The sequence below is a fragment of the Colias philodice genome, chromosome 12 (assembly GCF_061535455.1).
Source record: "Colias philodice isolate Cphi_HAF_F1 chromosome 12, ilColPhil1 Martin Lab GWU primary, whole genome shotgun sequence".
In the NCBI taxonomy this organism is placed as follows: domain Eukaryota; kingdom Metazoa; phylum Arthropoda; class Insecta; order Lepidoptera; family Pieridae; genus Colias; species Colias philodice.
In genome coordinates, this window is record NC_143097.1 from 5,906,023 (window position 1) to 5,926,438 (window position 20,416).

The window sequence follows — 20,416 nt, forward strand, 5'->3', positions numbered from 1 at the left end:
ATTAAAAAAAATCTAGGTATCTTATATTATGTATATGTAATAAGTGTTCTGTGCAATAAGTAATATAAATTTGGACATTTAACTTTTTTCAAAATTAAATCTATGCCTGAAGTCCTTAATAATTATAGCAATCACACATTGATTTATATTGATCTTGTATTTGCGACAGGCGCTGCTTAATTAACAAAGTAAATATACCACGTAAATATCGACTATACAAGTAGACAAGTAGGCTACATGCTTTATTATAATGTACCAATTAATTTTTCAACGATTCAAAAGCAATTTTCTAAAACTCTAATAATATATTTAAATGTATCTAAAGAGAATTTCTTATGCAATATCAAATAATATTCCACCAAAATATGTCACAAACAATGTTTTGCTTACGATTTTTGGATGCGTACGTGAAATATTTACGCAGGGCCGAGGTACGAGGACCCTTCAAGAACATATCCATCCTTCAGGTACAGATAGGGAGGTAATTTTATTTAATGTTAGCGTATTCTGTATGATTTACTAGATTTTTTTTATTTTATTTTATTTATTTGGTTTACCAACGTTTCTTTACATCACAAATAAAACATCAAAGTTAAAATACAATTTTATATGATCAATGTAAAAAAAACACTTATAGGTAAACACAGTATGCGTAAAGTAAGTTTAATAGTATACAATTAATGAATTAGCTACTAAGTATCTTAAACAATGAAAAAATTATAATATATATTATGCACTTATCTATTCTAATCGTTAAAAAGGGAATTACAAATTTTGCGGAGTTTGTTGGGGGAATCTGTGAAAATATCAAACAACTCACTGTAGTCATTTACGGGTTTACAAATTCTCGCAATGGGTGAGTTAAGATAGATATCTGGAATATTCTGCTGAAATATGGTAAAATTAGACATACGTTTCAATTTCCATGTGATTAAAAACTTTTTGAACAATATAAGAAGGTTCCTGACTGGTGACGTTTCCTTCTTTCCATATAATGCTTATTAAATAATATATTGGCCACTTACATCGGGGTACTTTCCCAGCGGGCTATGTCTAGTTATTATTATTCTTACGTCGTAATTTCAATACGATTTTTGTAGCCATCAAGGTTCATGTCCTTACCCATTGAACCATTAGGTATTCTGCTACACGGACTACATTGCCACACCACAATGCAAAATTTGTAACACCTATATAAAAGACAGGGTTCCATTTTCTATCGACCGCATTTCATATTATAAAGCGGTCTCGCGAGGGAACGTCATAATAATGTTTGAAATCAAGGTAATGAATTAATAAATAAAGCATTTTAGACCATTACTAGTGTTAAAACATCAAATAATTATATTTTTCATTATTTCCAGGTCTTACTGTTCTCGCTAGCATGCGGGCTTGTTCATAGTTCGGGAATTCACGAACAACAGCCGGTGGCCCCACTGGGAGGTGCTCCAGTAGTTACTGCTGCAAGCTCACAGTATTTCCAAAGAACATTCAACCGTTTGGTAGCAGTTCAACCTGTATTAGAGCCTGCGCCAGTGGCACCAGTTTTCCCAGTTGCACCACAGCCCCCTGTCATTGTTGAAGCTTCTAGAACAACTGTATTACCCGCAGCACCTACAAGCCCTCCACAACAGGAGCCAGTTAACCCAAATGTGGCTATCGCTGTTGCCACCGCACATGCCGCTGCACCAGTAGCAACGATCCTGTTACCACCATATCCGTTCGGTCTGCCAGCCTTTGGATTTATTCCACCAGCTGATAATTTCCCTACAGATAATCCTAACAGGGAATCGACAACCCAACGTCCATCGACCAAGATAGCTACGACGCAAAGAGAACAAGAGGCGACTACAGCTGTCCCATCGAACATCGACAATAGCTTCGTTCAAGCGTTACCTTCAAATCAGAATGTGAACTTCAGACCATACCTTGCCCCTCCTTTACCCCAGCAAGTTCCACAACCGGTGCAGAGACCCCAAAAATTGAAGACCACGGTGGAAGTTGTTCCAGTTCCTCTTACATATATTGCCCCACCTCCACTTGGCCTTCACCATCATCACCATCATCAACATCATCATCACCATCACAGTTTAGCGTTGAAAGCTGTACCTCACGTGCATACTTTTATACCAAAGACTAGAATAATTATAAGGCCTGTATCGGCTCCCCTGAGAGTGCGCACAATAAGGGTTCCTGCAGCGCTAGTTGCATACAGAGCGCCGCAGAGGGCGAGAAATGCGCCGCGAAGGATAATGCAAAACCAGCGGTCGAACTCTAGAGATATAGAGCCAACAACATTTAGACCCGTCAACAGGCCACTAAATAAGCCACCAAGATTATAAAATGAATAGAAAGTTATTAAGAAAAATGTGTACAAAATTGTCACTTGTTAAAGTTCACAGCTTAGTTTAATTCAACTGTAAATACACTATTTATACTTTTTTATTACATTTTTTTTATTTTCCAAGCCTAATGGAGCTCTCTGTATCGTTTGTGTGTGCAAGCAACATATTATACTTATTTTTGCATTTATTTAATGAAAATTGAACGGGATGTTGATTTTCGACACTTTATATTCTATTTTTATTTTATTTGCACCCATCTGGATTTATGAATTCTAATGGCTACAAAATCGCTTTCCGCCGTCTGTGTGTCTTGTACCTATGCTTTAATCTTTAAAACTGCGCAACGGATTTTGATGCGATTTTTTTAAATATATAGATTCTCGAGGAAGGTTTTATTATAAAATTTATTAGGTGTTACACAAACCGAGCAAATCCGTGGGCGAAAAGCTAGTTAATTATAAAATAAATAATAACTAAAATAAAATTATTATAAATAGCTTATTAACAAAATAATTGAGGTAAGTATAGACATAATAAACTACTCAAATATTTTAAACAAAATATAGGTAAATACATACGCAAATCTATAAAGACTAGACGACGATTATAGACTCGTGCAAAAATAGACATAGCGTTGATAGCACAGTATAAGAAAAGTAAAAGTGGTCACATAACGGATACTCATAATAATTATCATATTGTTGTATGGCAGGACTCTGACTGCATTTATATTATGCTTGTACGTGTTTATATTTCAACTATATGTCACCAATAAGTTATTTGTATATGATTATAATATTTAAATAATATTCATGATATATTTATTGAAATAATATTAAATTGCTATAAACGGAATTGAACTATCACAAGATAGGCGTATTAGGGAGGTATAGGAATACTTTTAAAACATAAAAATCACCGGGCTTTACAAGCAAATAGCAATGGAGAGATTATGATTATCCCTCAAAATACGCGAAAAATTGACAAAACCCTACTTATAAGGAACAACACCCACTTCATTCGTCATTTCCTTTAATAAAATAATATTCAGTTGCTTCTTACAAGCTTTAAATTGTTAAGAGCAAAATGACAACACGTATCCACGTAATACATTTTGTGTACGTATATGTATAGTTATTAAATGATATGCAAACTCAAACTCAAACTCAAACATTTATTTATTCAATTAGACTTCTTCCAGAAGCACTTTTGAATCGTCATTACATTCTTTAAATTTACCACCGATTCGGAAAGCAGTATCTATGGAGAAGAACCGGCAAGAAACTCCATAGTTGCTCTTTTAAAGTCATGTCCATATACAATATAATTTTACATTACATGTTACTTACATCTAACTACATAATATTATATATTATCATAATATGCCAAAGAACTGTCCTGTTATTCTTACGCGACAACCCTCCATGGATTTTCATCTTCCATATATTCCTTAATGCTGTAGTAGGCTCTCTGAACTAATACATTTTTTAAATAAGTTTTAAATTTAACACTACTAAACTCTTTAATACTATGAGGAATTCTATTGTAAAAACGTATACCTTGGCCCATAAATGAATTTTTAACTTTAGCTAACCTATAAAATGGCATTTCAATTTTATTTCTATTCCTTGTGCCATAACAGTGTCTATCTCCTACTTTTGTGTGTAAGTCCGCGTTTTTGTGTACATGTAAAACATTATTAAATATATACTGTGATGGTACAGTGAGGATACCAATATTCTTAAAGAGATCTCTTAGTGAGTCCCGAGCACGTAAATTATATATAGAGCGTATGGCTCTTTTCTGTAATATAAATATAGTTTCTATATCTGCAGCCCTGCCCCATAGTAGAATTCCATAGGACATAATGCTATGAAAGTAACTAAAATAAACCAATCTAGCCGTATCTTCATCGGTGAGATGCCTTATTCTTCGAACTGCATATGCAGCTGAGCTGAGTTTAGCAGCGGTGGTGGCAACATGGGTCCCCCATTGTAGCTTCTCATCTAGTGTCAAACCAAGAAAAACAGTAGACTCGACAGGGTATAATACCTCCCCGTTTAAAATGATATCCCTTTTGACCTTTTTTACATTTGGAAGGATAAACTCTACACAATTTGTTTTTTTTGCATTCAATAATAAATTATTAGCATTAAACCAATTAGATATGCGTAAAAGAGCAGAGTTTACTTCGTCAACATTTGTGTCATATCTATCCACATTAAATATTAATGAGGTATCATCTGCAAACAGTACTATTTCACACATATCCTGCAAATAATAAGGTAGGTCATTAATATACACTAAGAACAAAAACGGTCCTAAGATAGATCCCTGCGGAACACCAATGTTAATCGGCGCACCGCAAGATTTCTCTCCATTAACAACAACGGTCTGTACCCTGTTCTGAAGATATGAAGCTATGAGGTCCTGAGATAAACCTTTGATACCATAAAAATTTAGTTTCCGTAATAGAGTGGAATGTTCTACACAGTCGAAAGCCTTAGAAAGGTCGCAGAATATCCCCAAAGCATTCTTTGAATTTTCCCATGCTTTATATATATGTGACAAAAGAGCTATTCCAGCATCAGTGGTAGAGCGCCCCCTTGTAAAACCAAACTGTTTGGCGTGCAGTAAACCATTTGAAACAAAATGACTACATAATTGGTTTAAAATCAATTTCTCGAAGACTTTGCTCAAAGTTGGTAAAATAGAAATAGGCCTATAGTTATTACAGTCTTCTTGGTCACCGCTTTTGAATAAAGGAATAACTTTACTAAACTTTAATAAATCAGGGAATATACCACAGTCACAACATTGATTAAATATAAACGCTAAATGGTTGGCAATGTTTTCTATAATATTATTTACTAAATTCACAGACATTCCCCAGAGATCACATGTTTTTTTTAAGTTTAATGTTTTAAAAGTTTTAACAATTTCATCTGCAGTCACATGTCGCAATTCAAATAATACATTACACTCCGCAACATGGTCCCTCAAATAGGACTCCGCAAGCACTGATGATGAATTTAATTTTTTAGTAATACTAACAGGGACACTACTAAAGAAATCTTCAAAAGCAAGCGCAACATCAGCACTTTTGTCAATGACCCTGCCAGCATTTACAAGTTTTATGGTACTATTTGTCCGGCTTTTGCCCATTTCACCATTAATAATTGTCCAAACTGTTTTAACTTTGTTATCAGAGTTGCGTATTTTATCTCTGACATATAGACACTTGGCAGTGAAACAAACTTTTTTAAAAGTTTTTGAATAATTTCTAACATAATTATGGAATGACAAGTCTTTGTTATATTGCTTCATGCCATATAACTCATATAAAATGTTCCTGCATCTGTGTATACTAGGTGTTGCCCATTGACTAAATGGTAAATCCTTGGTGATACTTAAAGATTTAACTTTAAATATTTTTTTTATTTATGCTAATGAATAAATATATAATAATTATTATTATGATATAACAAATCTCCAAATCATGATAAACTAGACTGTAGCCTAGAAAAATTGTTAATGTCACAAAATCTGTACATTGTAGATAATTACATTATTCATGAGATTCCTGTTAAAACTCAAGCTTTATTAATTATTTATTGTACTAGACTTATTTTAGAAGGTATTTTAAACCATTAATATCATATAATATATTTGGCTCCGGGTCCGAAAGCTTCTTCTACAGTTGCTCTTTTCACAGAACTCAGAAGGTATGTCCATTTTATATGTTTCGTACTAAAAAAGTTTTAAAGCATTATAAAGCAGACAATATTTCATAAATTTTCATCTTACATCCAGGCTTCGAAGCTATATATACCGGGTTAGCATACATCTTTTTTTTCAAGATACATATTTATGGGAGATTGGGAATTATTTTTTATTTATTATCAAACATTATTTATTTATCTATACTTATAATAAATCTGTAGAGAGACCAATTCTGTACATGAAATATATTTAAAAAAAAACTATGAAGGGGTGATAAGGGATCGCTACTGATGCCAAAAATGCAATCAGTAAAATTTTTGTCTGTCTGTCTGTCTGTCTGTCTGTCTGTCTGTCTGTATATTCGTTATAGAAACAAAAACTACACGACGGATTTTAACCAAATTTGGCACAATTATTCTTCATACTCCTGGGCAGGTTATAGTAAAAGAATCATGTAAATCGGTGTAGAAACACCCGTTCGACGCGCTGCGCGGCGGGAGCTATAAAAAGGCGGCGGGTCCGCACCCGTTTCGCGTTGTCACGGCATCACGTGTGAACGGCTGAACCGATTTCGATAATTCTTTTCTATTATATTCATTGAAGTACGAGGATGGTTCTTATGTAGAGAAAACGTAAATATGTACCACGGGCGAAGCCGGGGCGGACCGCTAGTTATTAATATTATCTATAATAGTAAAAATGAATCGCTATATGTTGAAATATGTTGCTAAACATAAAACTCGAAAACTGCTCGACCAATTAACGCACATGGAAGGTTCTTATGGAGAAGAAAAACGTGAAAGGGGCCATACGTCAGAACAACGTCTATCAGAGCAGCTTGTAAAATAATATTACTATGTAAAATAAACCCTCTGTATTTTAGGAGTTGGTAAAATGATTGCACGATTTCGTGTTCGTTAATGCTCACTTCGATAAACAGTGGTACGCATGATCGGGTATTTGATAGCGATAAATGAATCCTAGTGACAGTCCCGAGTGTTGCTATACAAACCCCTCTTAAATGTAGTCGCTATACCGTAAATATAATGAGTGATTTTAATTTTTGCGAAAGTTTGGTTGAATTTTTTTATATTATGTTTCTAGTAAGACATACGTTATTGTAAAGAGGATGTATATTTTGATCGTTATTTTTTGGTATGTCTTAATTTAAAAACAACTATGTAGTTATAAAGACTTTAAAAATTCTCATGCCACTTCAGTAAGTTAATCTTTACCGAGTACCATAAACTTATCAGTAAAAAGCAAACCAAGGAACATTAATTTAAATATGTCGCAATGTAACCAGTGATTTAAAATATCTTTATTTTTTTGTTTATTATTAAATACACAGTAACAGATTGTGGCAGAAGAATACGTAGTATAACTTTTTAGTTTTGTGTAAGAATGAAGCTGGAAATGTAAATATTCGCTTAATATAACCGCTTGAACTTGGAAAGTCTCCAAATAACTTCAAATGTTTTGTCCATACAAAGTTTAAACACGTAGACAATAAATAACTTTTGTCAAGAAGTAAAATTTTGTTAAGTCTCTACTTTTGGAATGTAATGTTTGTTTGACTTAAAATTGAATGTTAATTAGATACCTATTATTTAGTTAGTTCCTTACACCTTTGATTTAAATAGTGAAAGAGTAAGAATACATTTCATATATTTATTTAATTAAAATTCATAGTACAACATAAAAATAAGGCATTCAGATTAATTGATACCAAGACGTGACGCTTCGGATATTTCTATATGTTATATTATAAATATTTTTTTTCATTATTGGTGATTATATTGCCAATAATAACGTTTTTAAATGCACGACACTGCCGAAATTCGTAAGTTACGTTATTGGTCCAGTTAATTCGTCGCAATGGTCGTACGTCAGGCGTTCGTCCTCAATGCGTGCCCAGCGTCTTAGTTACCCGTGCAATACTCGTGACGAAACGTACAAGGTGAATCTTATTTTATTTGTATAAAAGCTGGCTATTGTCCTCAAATAGTACATACCACTTGGTACTTCCAACAACACAACAAATTAATCAAAATGATCGGAAAGGTACGGAGAAATTGTGATTATAAAGCTTGTTTTAAAAAAGTATATCCTAGCTATTACTTGCAAATAATATCGATAAGAATCAGGAATTTGGATAAATTTCCTGTAATATTTGCTTCTGAATAAAATTATTTGAAATTTAAACTAATATTAGCACCGTTACAGTCAACTTTTTCTCACATAGCTTTTTATACTTAAATCTATTCTTATTCAATCATCTTCCATTGCAGGTCTTCTTCCTCGCTGCTCTCGCCTTAGCTGCCGCCAAGCCAGGCGTTCCAGCGGCGCTAGTAGCCCCAGCTCCCTATGTCGCCGCTCCGTTGGTTGCGGCACCGGCACCTATCGTCACTGCCTCCAGCTCACAGTACATCGCAAGGAACTACAATGGGGTAGTATCTGCCCCAGTGGCCGCACCTCTTGTAGCTGCTCCAGCGTACTACTCCGCTAGATACCTGGCTCCGGCCGCTCAATACTATTCCGCTCCACTTTCGTACGCGTACGCGCCTTCTGCTCCCCTGATCGCCCTTAAATGAAGACCTTCCTAAAATAAATGGACTGTACTAATAATTTGAAGTTTTATTTTGTTATCCGTTGATAATTTCAACATAAACACAAATACATGCACAAGCACATGGTTTAATGTTATATTTAAATTTAAAGTACCTGTAAAATATTATAATATGATAATATGTAAGATATTAAATACAAAAAAATAATAAAGTATGAAAATAATATTCTAAAAAAAATATACAACAAAATAGTTAATTTTTACACGACACAACCTATTAACCACATTACAAAATGCGACACTTTCCGGGGGTCAATAAACTTAAACATACAATACAAAACATTCAAGCAATGTAAAAGTAAATGCAATATCGAAGAAACTATCTATAAGGACAACATTTGTGATCACGTTTCTTATTATCACGATACCGCGCGCCCGACCCGTGACGCGTCCCAAGAATGGTCACGTTAAAACTTTCAGACGTAACGAGCTACACCTTGTGATTTGAAAAAATAAATACGCAGCTGAAAATGTTGTAAAGGAATAATGATTCAATTTGTCCTTTGTTAAGACTCGAATGGTTACGAAATTCGGAATTTCTCTCTGCTCTCTCGATTTACCATGCTAAATGCTTATACGATATGTACGATGTGAAATGTGCATATTAACAAAATGTAAGTGTTTATATGTACCACAATTAATTGGACGTAGCGTAGTTAAAAACATATTGGTATATACCTTACCTACAAATACGAGAAGTATGATGTACATTGTAGGTACATGCGATACAAATAACTTCTATTTCATAGTGACGTCATATTGAGTTGTTATAGCATACAGATTAGGTTCGATTAATTGTTTTTGCCTTAGAAAGGTCTTTTTAACCATGGGTAGGTACTAAACTAAGGATTATTAGGTGGCCTCATTTCAAGAAAATTTTTATATTAGATAATTAAAAAGAAATTATCTAATTCGACGAACTCACGAGGAAAAATGGTTACGAAATTCGGGATACGTTTAATGCGAAATACGAATATTTTATTGTAATATATTTGATACTTTATAAGTATGTTTTGTACCTATTAAATATGAGTAAACACGTGTTCTGGCTTTTAAACTTCTAAAGAAACGAAGAAATAAATGATAAAACGTTAATGTTAATTAGCTTAATGCATTTTTCAATTGTTTCTTATTTTTAAGCTTTTACAATATTATTTTCATATTATCGCATATTAAACGATCTACAGGGAAATAGTTTCATTTGTTTTAAAGCGATTGTTATTACCGTAGGGAATTCTTTCATCAGATTTGGGGTATTCCCAAGAGCTTTAATTGAATAACCTAATTAGTGAAACACGTGTTATTTATGATATCGAATATATTGTAGGAATCGTAGAAAATCTAAGATTAGCTAAAATCTTATTAAAGTTCCACAATAACATCTCGTACGTCACACTTAATTAAGCGTGTTGGAAGAAAGCATTTCTTAAAAGCAATTAGTTTCTTCGTGTAATTATAGTGTAATGTGTAATTATTAATACCTACCTGGGTATATTTATTGTATATGTAAGTAGTATAGAATCATTTTTAATAAAATTATAACTAAGTATGATAATAATTTTGAATGCTAAATTTATAAGTGTTTTCGAACCCATATACAGTTTCTAGGCATAAATAAAATAGACTATAAATAGCAAATGCAAACTTATACCATATTTGTTTCTCGTATTAGTTGTGCTGACCTTGGGAAATTCGGTTCAATCTTCAATAGAGGTAGTTCTACCCCGAAACCCCACATCTTATAACAAAAGGGCATTACAAAGGAATTTAAACGTGTATAATATTCGAACAGACGAAAATAAACAAGTAACTAAGCTATTGTTATTTTCAGCATATTATATGGACGGCGATGACGTAATAGGTAATACATATATTGTAGGTGTTATTTTACATTATTAGAACTATCTGACTAAATTAAAATACCTAGCTCATTAAAAATAAGTTATCTAGCCGTTATTGTATGAAATAAACATAATTAATAAATATATTTAAATATGGGTACAAAAAAGCTTTTAGTTTACATCTCTACAAGGAAAAACGTATCTAATCACTCACTTATCCGCAATTTATATCATACTTTGGATGCTTATATTTTTTTTAGTAGATAAGTACATATTATACACTTATTATTTTTTAATAAATTGTATGTCAATTATGTCATACTCCCTTATAACCTACAAATTGGATTACGTTATGCAAAGACCCCGATAATGGTCAAGTGCGTGACATATTCGGTAACCGATGATGTCCGCGTTAGCGCCTAATTGAGCATGCGCATGTCCCATCGATGAAAAGTGAAACCCTTAGCGACGGATATAGAAACAATGCTTGCAACAGTTGTAACTATATAACCACTACTGCCACATGCATTGTTATACTTCCACGTAACAACTCCACTAATCAAGTCGTGGTACTCCCAAACCATGTCTATCACGAAAGTAGTAAGTTCAATATTAGAGAATATTCATTTATTGGTCGATATAAATCAACTATTCTATTGATATAATAAACATGGGTATTGATAACTACAAGAATTTAAACAACATTGCATTTACAAACTGAATTAAACGCAATAATTACTTGTTACAGGTCCTGTCTTTGGCCACCATCATAGCTAGCTGCCACGCTAGCGGGTTTGGTCACGTGCCTCTACCACACGCACACTTAGCAGCAGTAAAGTCGTTTCCAATTGTGCGATATGCTCCGTTCTACAATTTCCCATCACCCGTACGGTCAATTCATGCCGTATCTCCAGGCTTCCCTGCTGTTGCGTCTTCATTAGCTGCTGCTCCTATATTACCACCACCATTGCCAGCTCGCGTTTACCCAGCTCCTGTATTCTCAGCTCCCGTACCAGCAGTGGCACCTGCTCCATTCCTGCCAGCACCAGTACCCGCGCCAGTATTTCCAGCGCCAGCAATTGCTCCCGCGTACCCCGCGGTACCTGCACCGGCTCCTGTTTTTGCGCCTGCATATCCGAGATACGCGCCTGTGCCCGTACCAGCTGCACCTGTATTTGCCCGTGCGGCTTTGCCAGTTGCGTCATTCTCTCCCATAGCTAGACCAGTTTTAGCGCCTGCTCCTGTTTTTGCTCCCGCGCCGTTAGCAGTTACGAAAGCTTTCCCATATGCCTTCGGTCCACCGGTGTTACCCGCTCCTGTGGTGAAACAATTCGCGTGGAAGTAAATTAATTGTAGAACGTAGTTTTTAATATTGTTATTGTATTTTGTGTCGTGGTTGTTAAAGCTATTTTTATACTGAGGCTGTTTTTATACAATTGTAAATAAATATAAATATAAAATGTGTGTGTTTTTTAAGTAACATTTTAAAATAATGTTGAATCATGATATTAATTGAACTATGTTTTGATTCATGAATATTTATGAGATTAAACATAAACGAATTTGAATTGAACATGCGAATAAGTTTTTATTTCGTTTCGCTACACGTTAATTCTATACAATTGATAAATAATAACTTATGGGCATTGAGTACTAACTCCAATTAAGCTCCTAAATTTGATTGAATCGATAGATAAAAAAACAAGCTTTATTTAATAGTAGGTACAAGTTACTATTATATATATCTTTAATCTTATTAAGTTATTAGTACATAGGTATATAATTATTGTAATCTCTATAAAGAAAACCTTTCGTAGGTTTTCTTGTTTGTTTTGAATAAGCTCCAAAAGATATTAACCGATTAATTTTCTAGCAGAAAGGAAAATTATTACGGAGTAACGAAGGTAAACATTTTTATTTCTGGAACAGTAATCTATGCAATCGCTTTTAATTTTAATTTTAATTGTTTCTTTAAAAGAAGCATGAAATTTATCAATACCTGTGAATCTCCCCTAAAATATTTTTTATTTTTTAAAATATTTTTTTTTAATATTTTATATATTTAAGATATCGATTAGCCGATTACCTTTACTCTTACAAATAATAAAAATAAATTAAAAATTTAAAGTTCAACTTTAGTTAAATCTTTAGGTTTACTGGGTTAAAACTCAAATGTACTGAAGAGGAATGGACGAAGACGTGCAGCAATCATCTATTACATTCAAAATTTTCGCGTAGACCCCTGTACATTATTATTAGAAATATTTTCTTTATATTATAATCTCTTTATCATTCCTATCACACATGCAGTTAGTTTATATTTTATTGCGTTTTCATTACCTTTAGAATTTTTTTTATTTTCACTATATCATTCTCTATTACCTCATTGCATTTCATTGTATTAGTAAATACATTTACTTTTTAGAATATTGTGATATGATTTTTCCAAAAAAAAACATCCTCACTACATACGTCTTCTTACAATACTAACTTGATGATTCAGTAACACTATATTTGTATCAAAATAGAAACAATTAGACACAGTTTACACGTAAAATGTGTCAAAAGTCCTTCGGAAATATGATAGTTAGATACTTGTTGTATGACTTTGCTTTGTTAACATTGTGACACAGATCATTAAGTCAGATCATTAATATCAATTATCATCACGATAAAGTTCTGCTTTAACTTAATTGGAACAAAAGTTTACTTTGTATTATGTAACACCAATGTGCATAACTTCAAATAAAAAAATGAAAGTTACAAAACTTATCATTGCTTTTGTTTTACAAATAATATAATATTAGTAAAATAGATAATAAAAAATAATAGTTAAAAAAACTAAAAAACACGCTTTTTATAGAAAACCGAACTAAAAAATAGAAAATTTTATCAAATTAGTGTATTGTCATCGCTCCTCAATAAATCTACATAGTTTGATCGAAATCTGGCCGTTTAAAGTGGGTCAAAATCGCGCCCAAAGAAGTCGGTTACAAACAAACATACAGGTGAAGCTAATATAAAGCGTGTAAAAAAGAAAATGTTCGAAGTTCAAATGAAAGAAAATATATTACAAAAATTATTTATTTAATTTCATAAGGTACAAAGTCTTAAACTAATGATAAGTCTTTAGGAAGGTTCAAGATGTTTTCTTACAAACTATCGTACGAACGCTGGGGCGAAACCGTAGGGGGATCGGACTAATGGGGCAGCTCCAGCATAAGGATAAGAAGCAGCATATGCAGCTGGGGCAAAGGGACCGGGTAGCGCATAAGGAGCGGCATAAAATGAGTATAGAGGAGCGGGTCCTGCAACGTATGATGCGTAAGGCGCGGCGTAATGTGCTGATGCGGCGTAGGCAGCTGGTGCAGCTAAAGGTGCAGCAAATGGGGCAGCAACACCCGCAGGCACCAGGCCGTTGATTGCCCGACTCTCGATGTTAATTTGAGAAGCGTATGGAGGAACATTCTGTGGCACAGCGTGAGCGTAACCCACATGCGCAGGAGCAACTAATGGAGCAGGAACCACGCTTGCTTCAGTGGAGAGGAACGCCGCAGCGACGAGTACGATCTGCAATATAAAAATACATGTTGATATAATGTTATAATAGACGATTATGTATTAATTATTTTCTATATACATAAATGGTATGCTTACAGATTTGAAAGAAAGCATTTTGTTTGTAGAAGAACCTTCCTTAACCAGAAAAGAATGTGATGTGTGGCTGACAAGAAAAAGTAAAGCCTTTTATATGTTGTTTATTGTGATTCAGATTACGTACGTATTAAAAAAACATTTGACGCATTGCGGCTATTCAATTGGAATTCTCAAAGCACACTTGGAGAAATGGAGCAAATTGGGAAATAGCGTCGTGAAATTTTGCAATTCTTGAAAGAATGAGGTCAGTGTTGAAAATATAATCATATGTAAATATGTTTTCTTAGATATTTATCATGTTTTAAATGTACAATGATATTAAGTTCTATAAAAAAATATTCAGTTGGTTTCATTTTAAATTAAACTTTGCTTTTGTAAGATTTTGTTCACGTTGATATGAAAATATCAATCAATCGTCCGTACTTAGAAACCTCACTCACCATATTTCTAAATACATGTTAAGCTATATTATATGTAATTTAAATGCAAAACACATAAATAAACAAACTCGTATTTCATATTCCCTTGCGTCCGTTTCTTTTGGCAATTATATAACACGCAGTGAAATTGACGCGGACTGACTTCAAATTAAAATGCATTGCTCGTCTGGGTCAAACCTACAGTGCCAGCGGATTGCTGTGGCCGTGTAATAGAATCAAATGTATTCCTTATCCGTGTTATTGCTCAATGAAATGGACATACAGTATATATTGTTGTGCACTCCTGAAGACGACACAGTACATCGAATACTTCAACGTACATCTCACTTGTGAGCAGTCACAACTATAAGCAAAATGATCGCCAAATTCTTTGTGAGTTTTATATTCTAACGGAAGAATTTATAGAAAAATAGTTTAAAAGTTTTTTAAAGTGTCATAAAAATATTGACAATTTAAAGTTAAATTAATCATTTTAAAGAGTTTAAAAAGTGTAGATATACCATTAAAGTCAAAATAAAGGTTTTTCTAAAATATTCAAATTCAAGCCACTTAAGATGTTTAAAACAGTTTAATAATGATACTTTCGATTACACAGGTTGTCCTCGCCGCCGTCGCCGTCGCCAACGCTGGAGTTCTGCCTCTGGCCGCCGCCCCTGCTGCACTCGTGGCCCCGGCTGCCGCAGCGTATGCTGTAGCGCCTTACGCCAGCTCGTACTCCGCTCACAGCATCAACCACGCGGTGGCCGCACCTGTGTACGCCAACGCACCTCTAGTGGCCGCATCTCCATACGTAGCTGCTCCCGCTCCCGTGGTTGCTGCTGCATCTCCCGTCGTAGCTGCCCCTTCCCCCTTCGCTAGATACATCGCTTCTCCATACTACGTATAAATGAATTTGGCGTCTTCATTGCCTAGTGACTTGCTCAATAATATAATGTATATAAATTAAAATATTTTGAAATATATATTGTATATAAAAATTGAATTTCGTATTTTTATTATCCTTAAAATTGGTATGATTATAGATATTCTTAATTATAACAAAGACAGACTAAACAGACACACAATAATACGAATACGAATTCACGAAAAGGACGCATAACTAAGTGAATGTATTATTTTTACAGTAGATACCAATAAAAATGTTGTCTCAAAAATATTAAAACAGCTAATCGTATTCACTGGCAAATATATTAAAGTTAATTTTTGTCGTATCGTATTTGTGAATCGTTAACTATGCATTTCATCATGTGATCATCATAAGCAAACTGTTCTGCATGAGCCCAGGAAGGTTGGTAAGTTAGTAAGATTCGACAGTGTACCACAGGCGAAGCCGAAATGCACTGCTAGTTCAATATTTCTAAATCCTATTTAAGATAAGAAACAACTGGATTTGTAAGTAAATCGGTAATCAACGTCATTGTGCGTTATTATATATTAGTCGCGTGCTGATATAGAAACAAGCCGATAATAACTCTTTTGACCGTGTAATGGTATCATTGAAATGTACTGCCCTCATTTAGCACATGTCTTTTAAGCTACAGATAAATATAACAGAGACACAAGACACAATATTTTATTTAAAAAGAAAATTTGGAGATTACGTAGTTCTTCAATTTAGTTTTGAAAATTAAAAAAAATAAGCTCATTGTTACAACGCGCGTTGATATTTTATTAAAGTTTGCTTCCATTCCATTACGTAAGTGTATTTCATGTTTAAAATATGCATTATATGAAATAACTTCAATGCAGTATTATGAAGAAAAATTGGCACATAATCTTCTTATAATATAAAAATGAATCCCAAAATGTGTTGGTAAGCGCATAACTTGAGAACGGCTGAACCGATTTCGTTAATTCTTTTTTTATTATATTCCTTGAAGTACGAGGATGGTTCTTACGTAGAGAAAACGTAAATATGTACCACGGGCGAAGCCGGGGCGGACTGCTAGTATATATATAAAAATGAATCGCAAAATGTGTTGGTAAGCGCATAACTCAAGAACGGCTGAACCGATTTCGATAATTCTTTTTTTATTATATTCCTTGAAGTACGAGGATGGTTCTTATGTAGAGAAAACGTAAACATGTACTACGGGCGAAGCCGGGGCGGACCGCTAGTATATGAATATATAAAGGAATCTAATAATTTATTAATATTTAGATTTGTTTTAACGTTTAGTATTCCTTAAGCTCTACTTTTAGAGAGATGTAGAGAATGAAACGAAACAACATTAATTGTATTTTACTTTTTTGTGCTTGCTATTTAGTTCTATACAATTAATATCAGAACGTTTGTAAAGTTTTCTACCATAACTGTATTTTTAACGTAGATAAAATGGTAACACACTCAGATATTATTTAATGAAAACATTGTATATCAAAGCCTAAACCTATAAATGTTCTTGGTTCTCAGTAAAGTGTACCATTAAAATGCATAGTTTGCAGCATACAAGATAATAACACGAACTATTCAAAAACTAATATTAATGCTACAATATAAGAAAATAAATCATATTACTTTGTGTAAATGTGTAATATAGTAGAAAATCCGAAGTCAACGACCGCTTCCTTTACCAACTAACCATAAATCATTAATGAATTGACAAGAATAAGAAAGGTTTCTGTGGAAGTAAATAGGATATTATGAAAAAATAACATAAATCTTTACACACTTGAGCTATTCCTTTTATCGAATTTCATTGGGATGTAAGTAATAAAATGATTACGGAAATTCGTCAAAATACCGAAAGATAAGTAGAAGTCAATGTCCTGATATTTGAAGTTTTATTTTATAAGGACTACTTAATAATAATCTCAGTCAATTACGTGTATATTTAATTTTTATACTTCAAGTATTCTCTATAAGCTTCCAAGAAAATCTGACGAAGGAAGGTAGCTTTCTTCATTAAAAATATTTGAGGCGTTTCTTTGATAAAAAATAAAAAGAGACAAAGCTTTCCTACTTATTAAAATATAATAAGAAATAGTTATATCTCTATTCTTAAACTACTCTGTTGACAGAAATTAATTCAATAGTTGTCAACTAACGTGCAAAATCTTCTATAGAAATACATTTAATTTTGTTTAAGATAAGTCTTTTCATTGCATATGGACTGAACAATTTTGATCGTTTTTCATGAGCTTTTCATTTTTATACTAAAAGTAATCTACGTTCTCTACGTCTCTAGTATATTATGATTAGACATTTAATTTAATTAAAATTAAAAAAAATAGAATTATGAATATCACGCTCATCTTTTTTTGTTAATTTCATAACCTTGAATTGATATTATTTGTTTGATGTTTTTAAGAATAAACATTTATCTTTTTGGAAAAATTGATGACTACTTTTTAATAAAAATACATTCCTATTTAAAATTATTTCAGGGTATTTATATGCTCTCAAAATGACAATAATTTTTACTCGATGGCAATCAATTTTGTTATAATATTACATGAAAGGATCAAAATGACCTGTCGTAGTAGACAACGCCGCTGTAAAGTTTCATATCGTATGTGTGGAATTAAAAATAAGCTTGTTATAGCAACCAAGTGTTCCAAGTAAGGTCAGTATAAAAGGAAATAATATTAAAAAATATTATTATAAAAGAGTTCATTTGTAACTAAGCGGATACGGAATCATACTCGTGATTGTTTAAACTTTCGGAAGTAAAAAGTAAAGTATGACTGAATATGAACATTTATTAATGTAATTTATAATCACAGAAACGTAAAATCAAATTATTTTTTTATCTTAAACTAGCGGTCCGCCCCGGCTTCGCCCGTGGTACATATTTACGTTTTATATACATAAAAACCATCCTCGTACTTCAAGGAATATATTAAAAAAAGAATTATCGAAATCGGTTCAGCCGTTCTCGAGTTATGCGCTTACCAACACATTTTGCGATTTATTTTTATATATAAGATCAATTTATTATTTTCCATGTACATATTTCCATTGCAGGGGCCTATACATGACAAAAAATCAAACAAACATCTTTAGACTTCAAAGTAATGATCACCCATTTATATTAACAAAAGCTTTTTTTCTGACTGAAACAATATTACAGTTATTTGAAAATACCTCCCACCCAAAGTATAACCTTGTATAAGAAAGTTAAATATTATATTAAGCTGATTTATATGCTGAACTTATTGATTTTACTATTAAGCTTTTTAAGCTCTTTGATAACGATTCGATCGTAACCTATCTTCGTTTTGTTGTTTATTTAAATGTCTACTAATATTTCTAAATATCTAATTTTATAAAAGTGTCATTCGCTCGCGCACGCGCAGTCAAAGAAAAACCCGCATATTTCCCGTTCCCGTGGGATTTCCGGGATTGCGTTATTTTCCCGGGATAAAAAGTAGCCTATGTCCTTTCTCGGGTATCAAAATATCTCCATACCAAATTTCATGAACATTGGTTCAGTAGTTTAGGCGTGATTGAGTAACAGACAGACAGACAGAGTTACTTTCGCATTTATAATATTATAGTATGGATTTATGATATATCCTATACTTAGAAAAATTATTCATTAATTTAGACTAAAAATATAAAGGTTGTATTAATATTAATAGCTATATTATTCTGCTATAAAAGGAAAATTACCTACGGAGTACGTGACCTTACATTTTGAACAAACCCATTGTATTCCTTCTCTATACAGGTTCCCTTATTCAGCGATATTTAGCTCTACCCTCTTTCATACACTTCTCAGAATATATCCATTTGTCCTGTCATTCGTCATAGTCTCTATCTCTAGGTGACGATGACAATTGTATTATAACTAGCTTACCGCCCGCGGCTTCGCCCGCTTTGTCTAAAACCTAATAAATTATATATATATAAGATATATTATTGAGGATTTTCAAGAAAACCAATTTGTTTCTCTGTAAATTCAAAGAAACGACATTCAAAGTCCACATATAGTAAATCCCCAATTATATTCCTTCCATCTTTAAGCTTCATTATAAATTGCATTGCACACCAGCACACAATACTTCAATCGTATCTCGCCATTTTCTTTCACCGCCACGTCAATCCGCGCCACAGATAACATGAACGCGCGAAGCGCGGCAAATTCGAATATTGATGTAATTTTACTTCATTACATATACTAAAACCTTTCCTCTTGAATCACTCTATCTATTGCAAAAAATCGCATCAAAATCCGTTGCGCAGTTTTAAAGATTTTAGCATACATAGGGACATAGGGACAGAAAAGGCGACTTTGTTTTATACTATGTAGTGATAATATTGTTTCCACATTGTTTCTATGTTTATCAAAATCATGGACTATGACTGACAATTTCCCAAAGCGTAACAAACATAGCTTAGCTTAAAAAGAAGTTGAGTACACGGTGTAAATTTATGTGTTGAAAATTGAAATTGTTGTGATGTTTTGAAATTAAAATAATTTTGAATCATCAATCACTTTTTACAAGCAATGATATAAATTAAGACTATGGTTGATATAGCTGACAATATAATTAATTTAATAAGTTTTTTTCATCTTAATTGAACAACTGAATACGTTCCTGAACATTAGGATGGTCATGTTTGGATCAATAGATTAATTATTATTTTTATATAAAATAAACATAAATTTCATTAGCGTACAAAGGCTCTTCAAATTATTGTTAAAACTAGGACCTACAGGTAATTTATTCATTTAATAATCCAAATTAAAAAAGAAACAATGCTGTTATCATTGACCAAAGGTAAGTGATAAAATATGAATAATTATTATTACAAGTTAATATTGCTTTTACCAA

The 20,416-nt window shown here is 32.9% G+C and overlaps 4 protein-coding genes and 1 long non-coding RNA gene across 6 annotated transcripts in view; 4 read left to right on the forward strand and 1 right to left on the reverse strand.

Moving 5' to 3' along the window:
- Positions 1-20,416, forward strand: part of LOC149484046 (uncharacterized) — a 130,502-nt gene that overhangs the window by 68,078 nt on the left and 42,008 nt on the right. The gene's annotated exons all lie outside the window — the stretch shown is intronic.
- On the forward strand, positions 1,241-2,423 carry LOC149484062 (uncharacterized). Its single transcript, XM_089701587.1, has 2 exons — positions 1,241-1,284; positions 1,365-2,423. The coding sequence occupies exons 1-2, from the start codon at positions 1,270-1,272 to the stop codon at positions 2,340-2,342; spliced, it is 993 nt and encodes a 330-aa protein (XP_089557713.1). The 5' UTR covers positions 1,241-1,269; the 3' UTR covers positions 2,343-2,423.
- On the forward strand, positions 7,956-15,617 carry LOC149484063 (uncharacterized). Of its 2 annotated transcripts, XM_089701619.1 has the most exons (3): positions 7,956-8,028; positions 8,360-8,598; positions 15,296-15,617. In XM_089701619.1, exons 1-3 carry the CDS (start codon positions 7,975-7,977, stop codon positions 15,519-15,521), a joined length of 519 nt encoding a protein of 172 aa, XP_089557745.1. In that variant the 5' UTR covers positions 7,956-7,974; the 3' UTR covers positions 15,522-15,617. The 2 variants fall into 2 exon arrangements, with proteins under 2 accessions (XP_089557745.1, XP_089557744.1); XM_089701618.1 differs by lacking the exons at positions 7,956-8,028; positions 8,360-8,598 and adding an exon at positions 14,904-15,007 and having other exon boundaries at positions 15,231-15,617.
- Positions 11,088-11,998, forward strand: LOC149484064 (uncharacterized). Its single transcript, XM_089701602.1, has 2 exons — positions 11,088-11,138; positions 11,287-11,998. The coding sequence occupies exons 1-2, from the start codon at positions 11,121-11,123 to the stop codon at positions 11,881-11,883; spliced, it is 615 nt and encodes a 204-aa protein (XP_089557728.1). The 5' UTR covers positions 11,088-11,120; the 3' UTR covers positions 11,884-11,998.
- Positions 13,607-14,251, reverse strand: LOC149484065 (uncharacterized). Its single transcript, XM_089701614.1, has 2 exons — positions 14,196-14,251; positions 13,607-14,108 (listed from the first exon to the last, which is right to left on the reverse strand). The coding sequence occupies exons 1-2, from the start codon at positions 14,211-14,213 to the stop codon at positions 13,698-13,700; spliced, it is 429 nt and encodes a 142-aa protein (XP_089557740.1). The 5' UTR covers positions 14,214-14,251; the 3' UTR covers positions 13,607-13,697.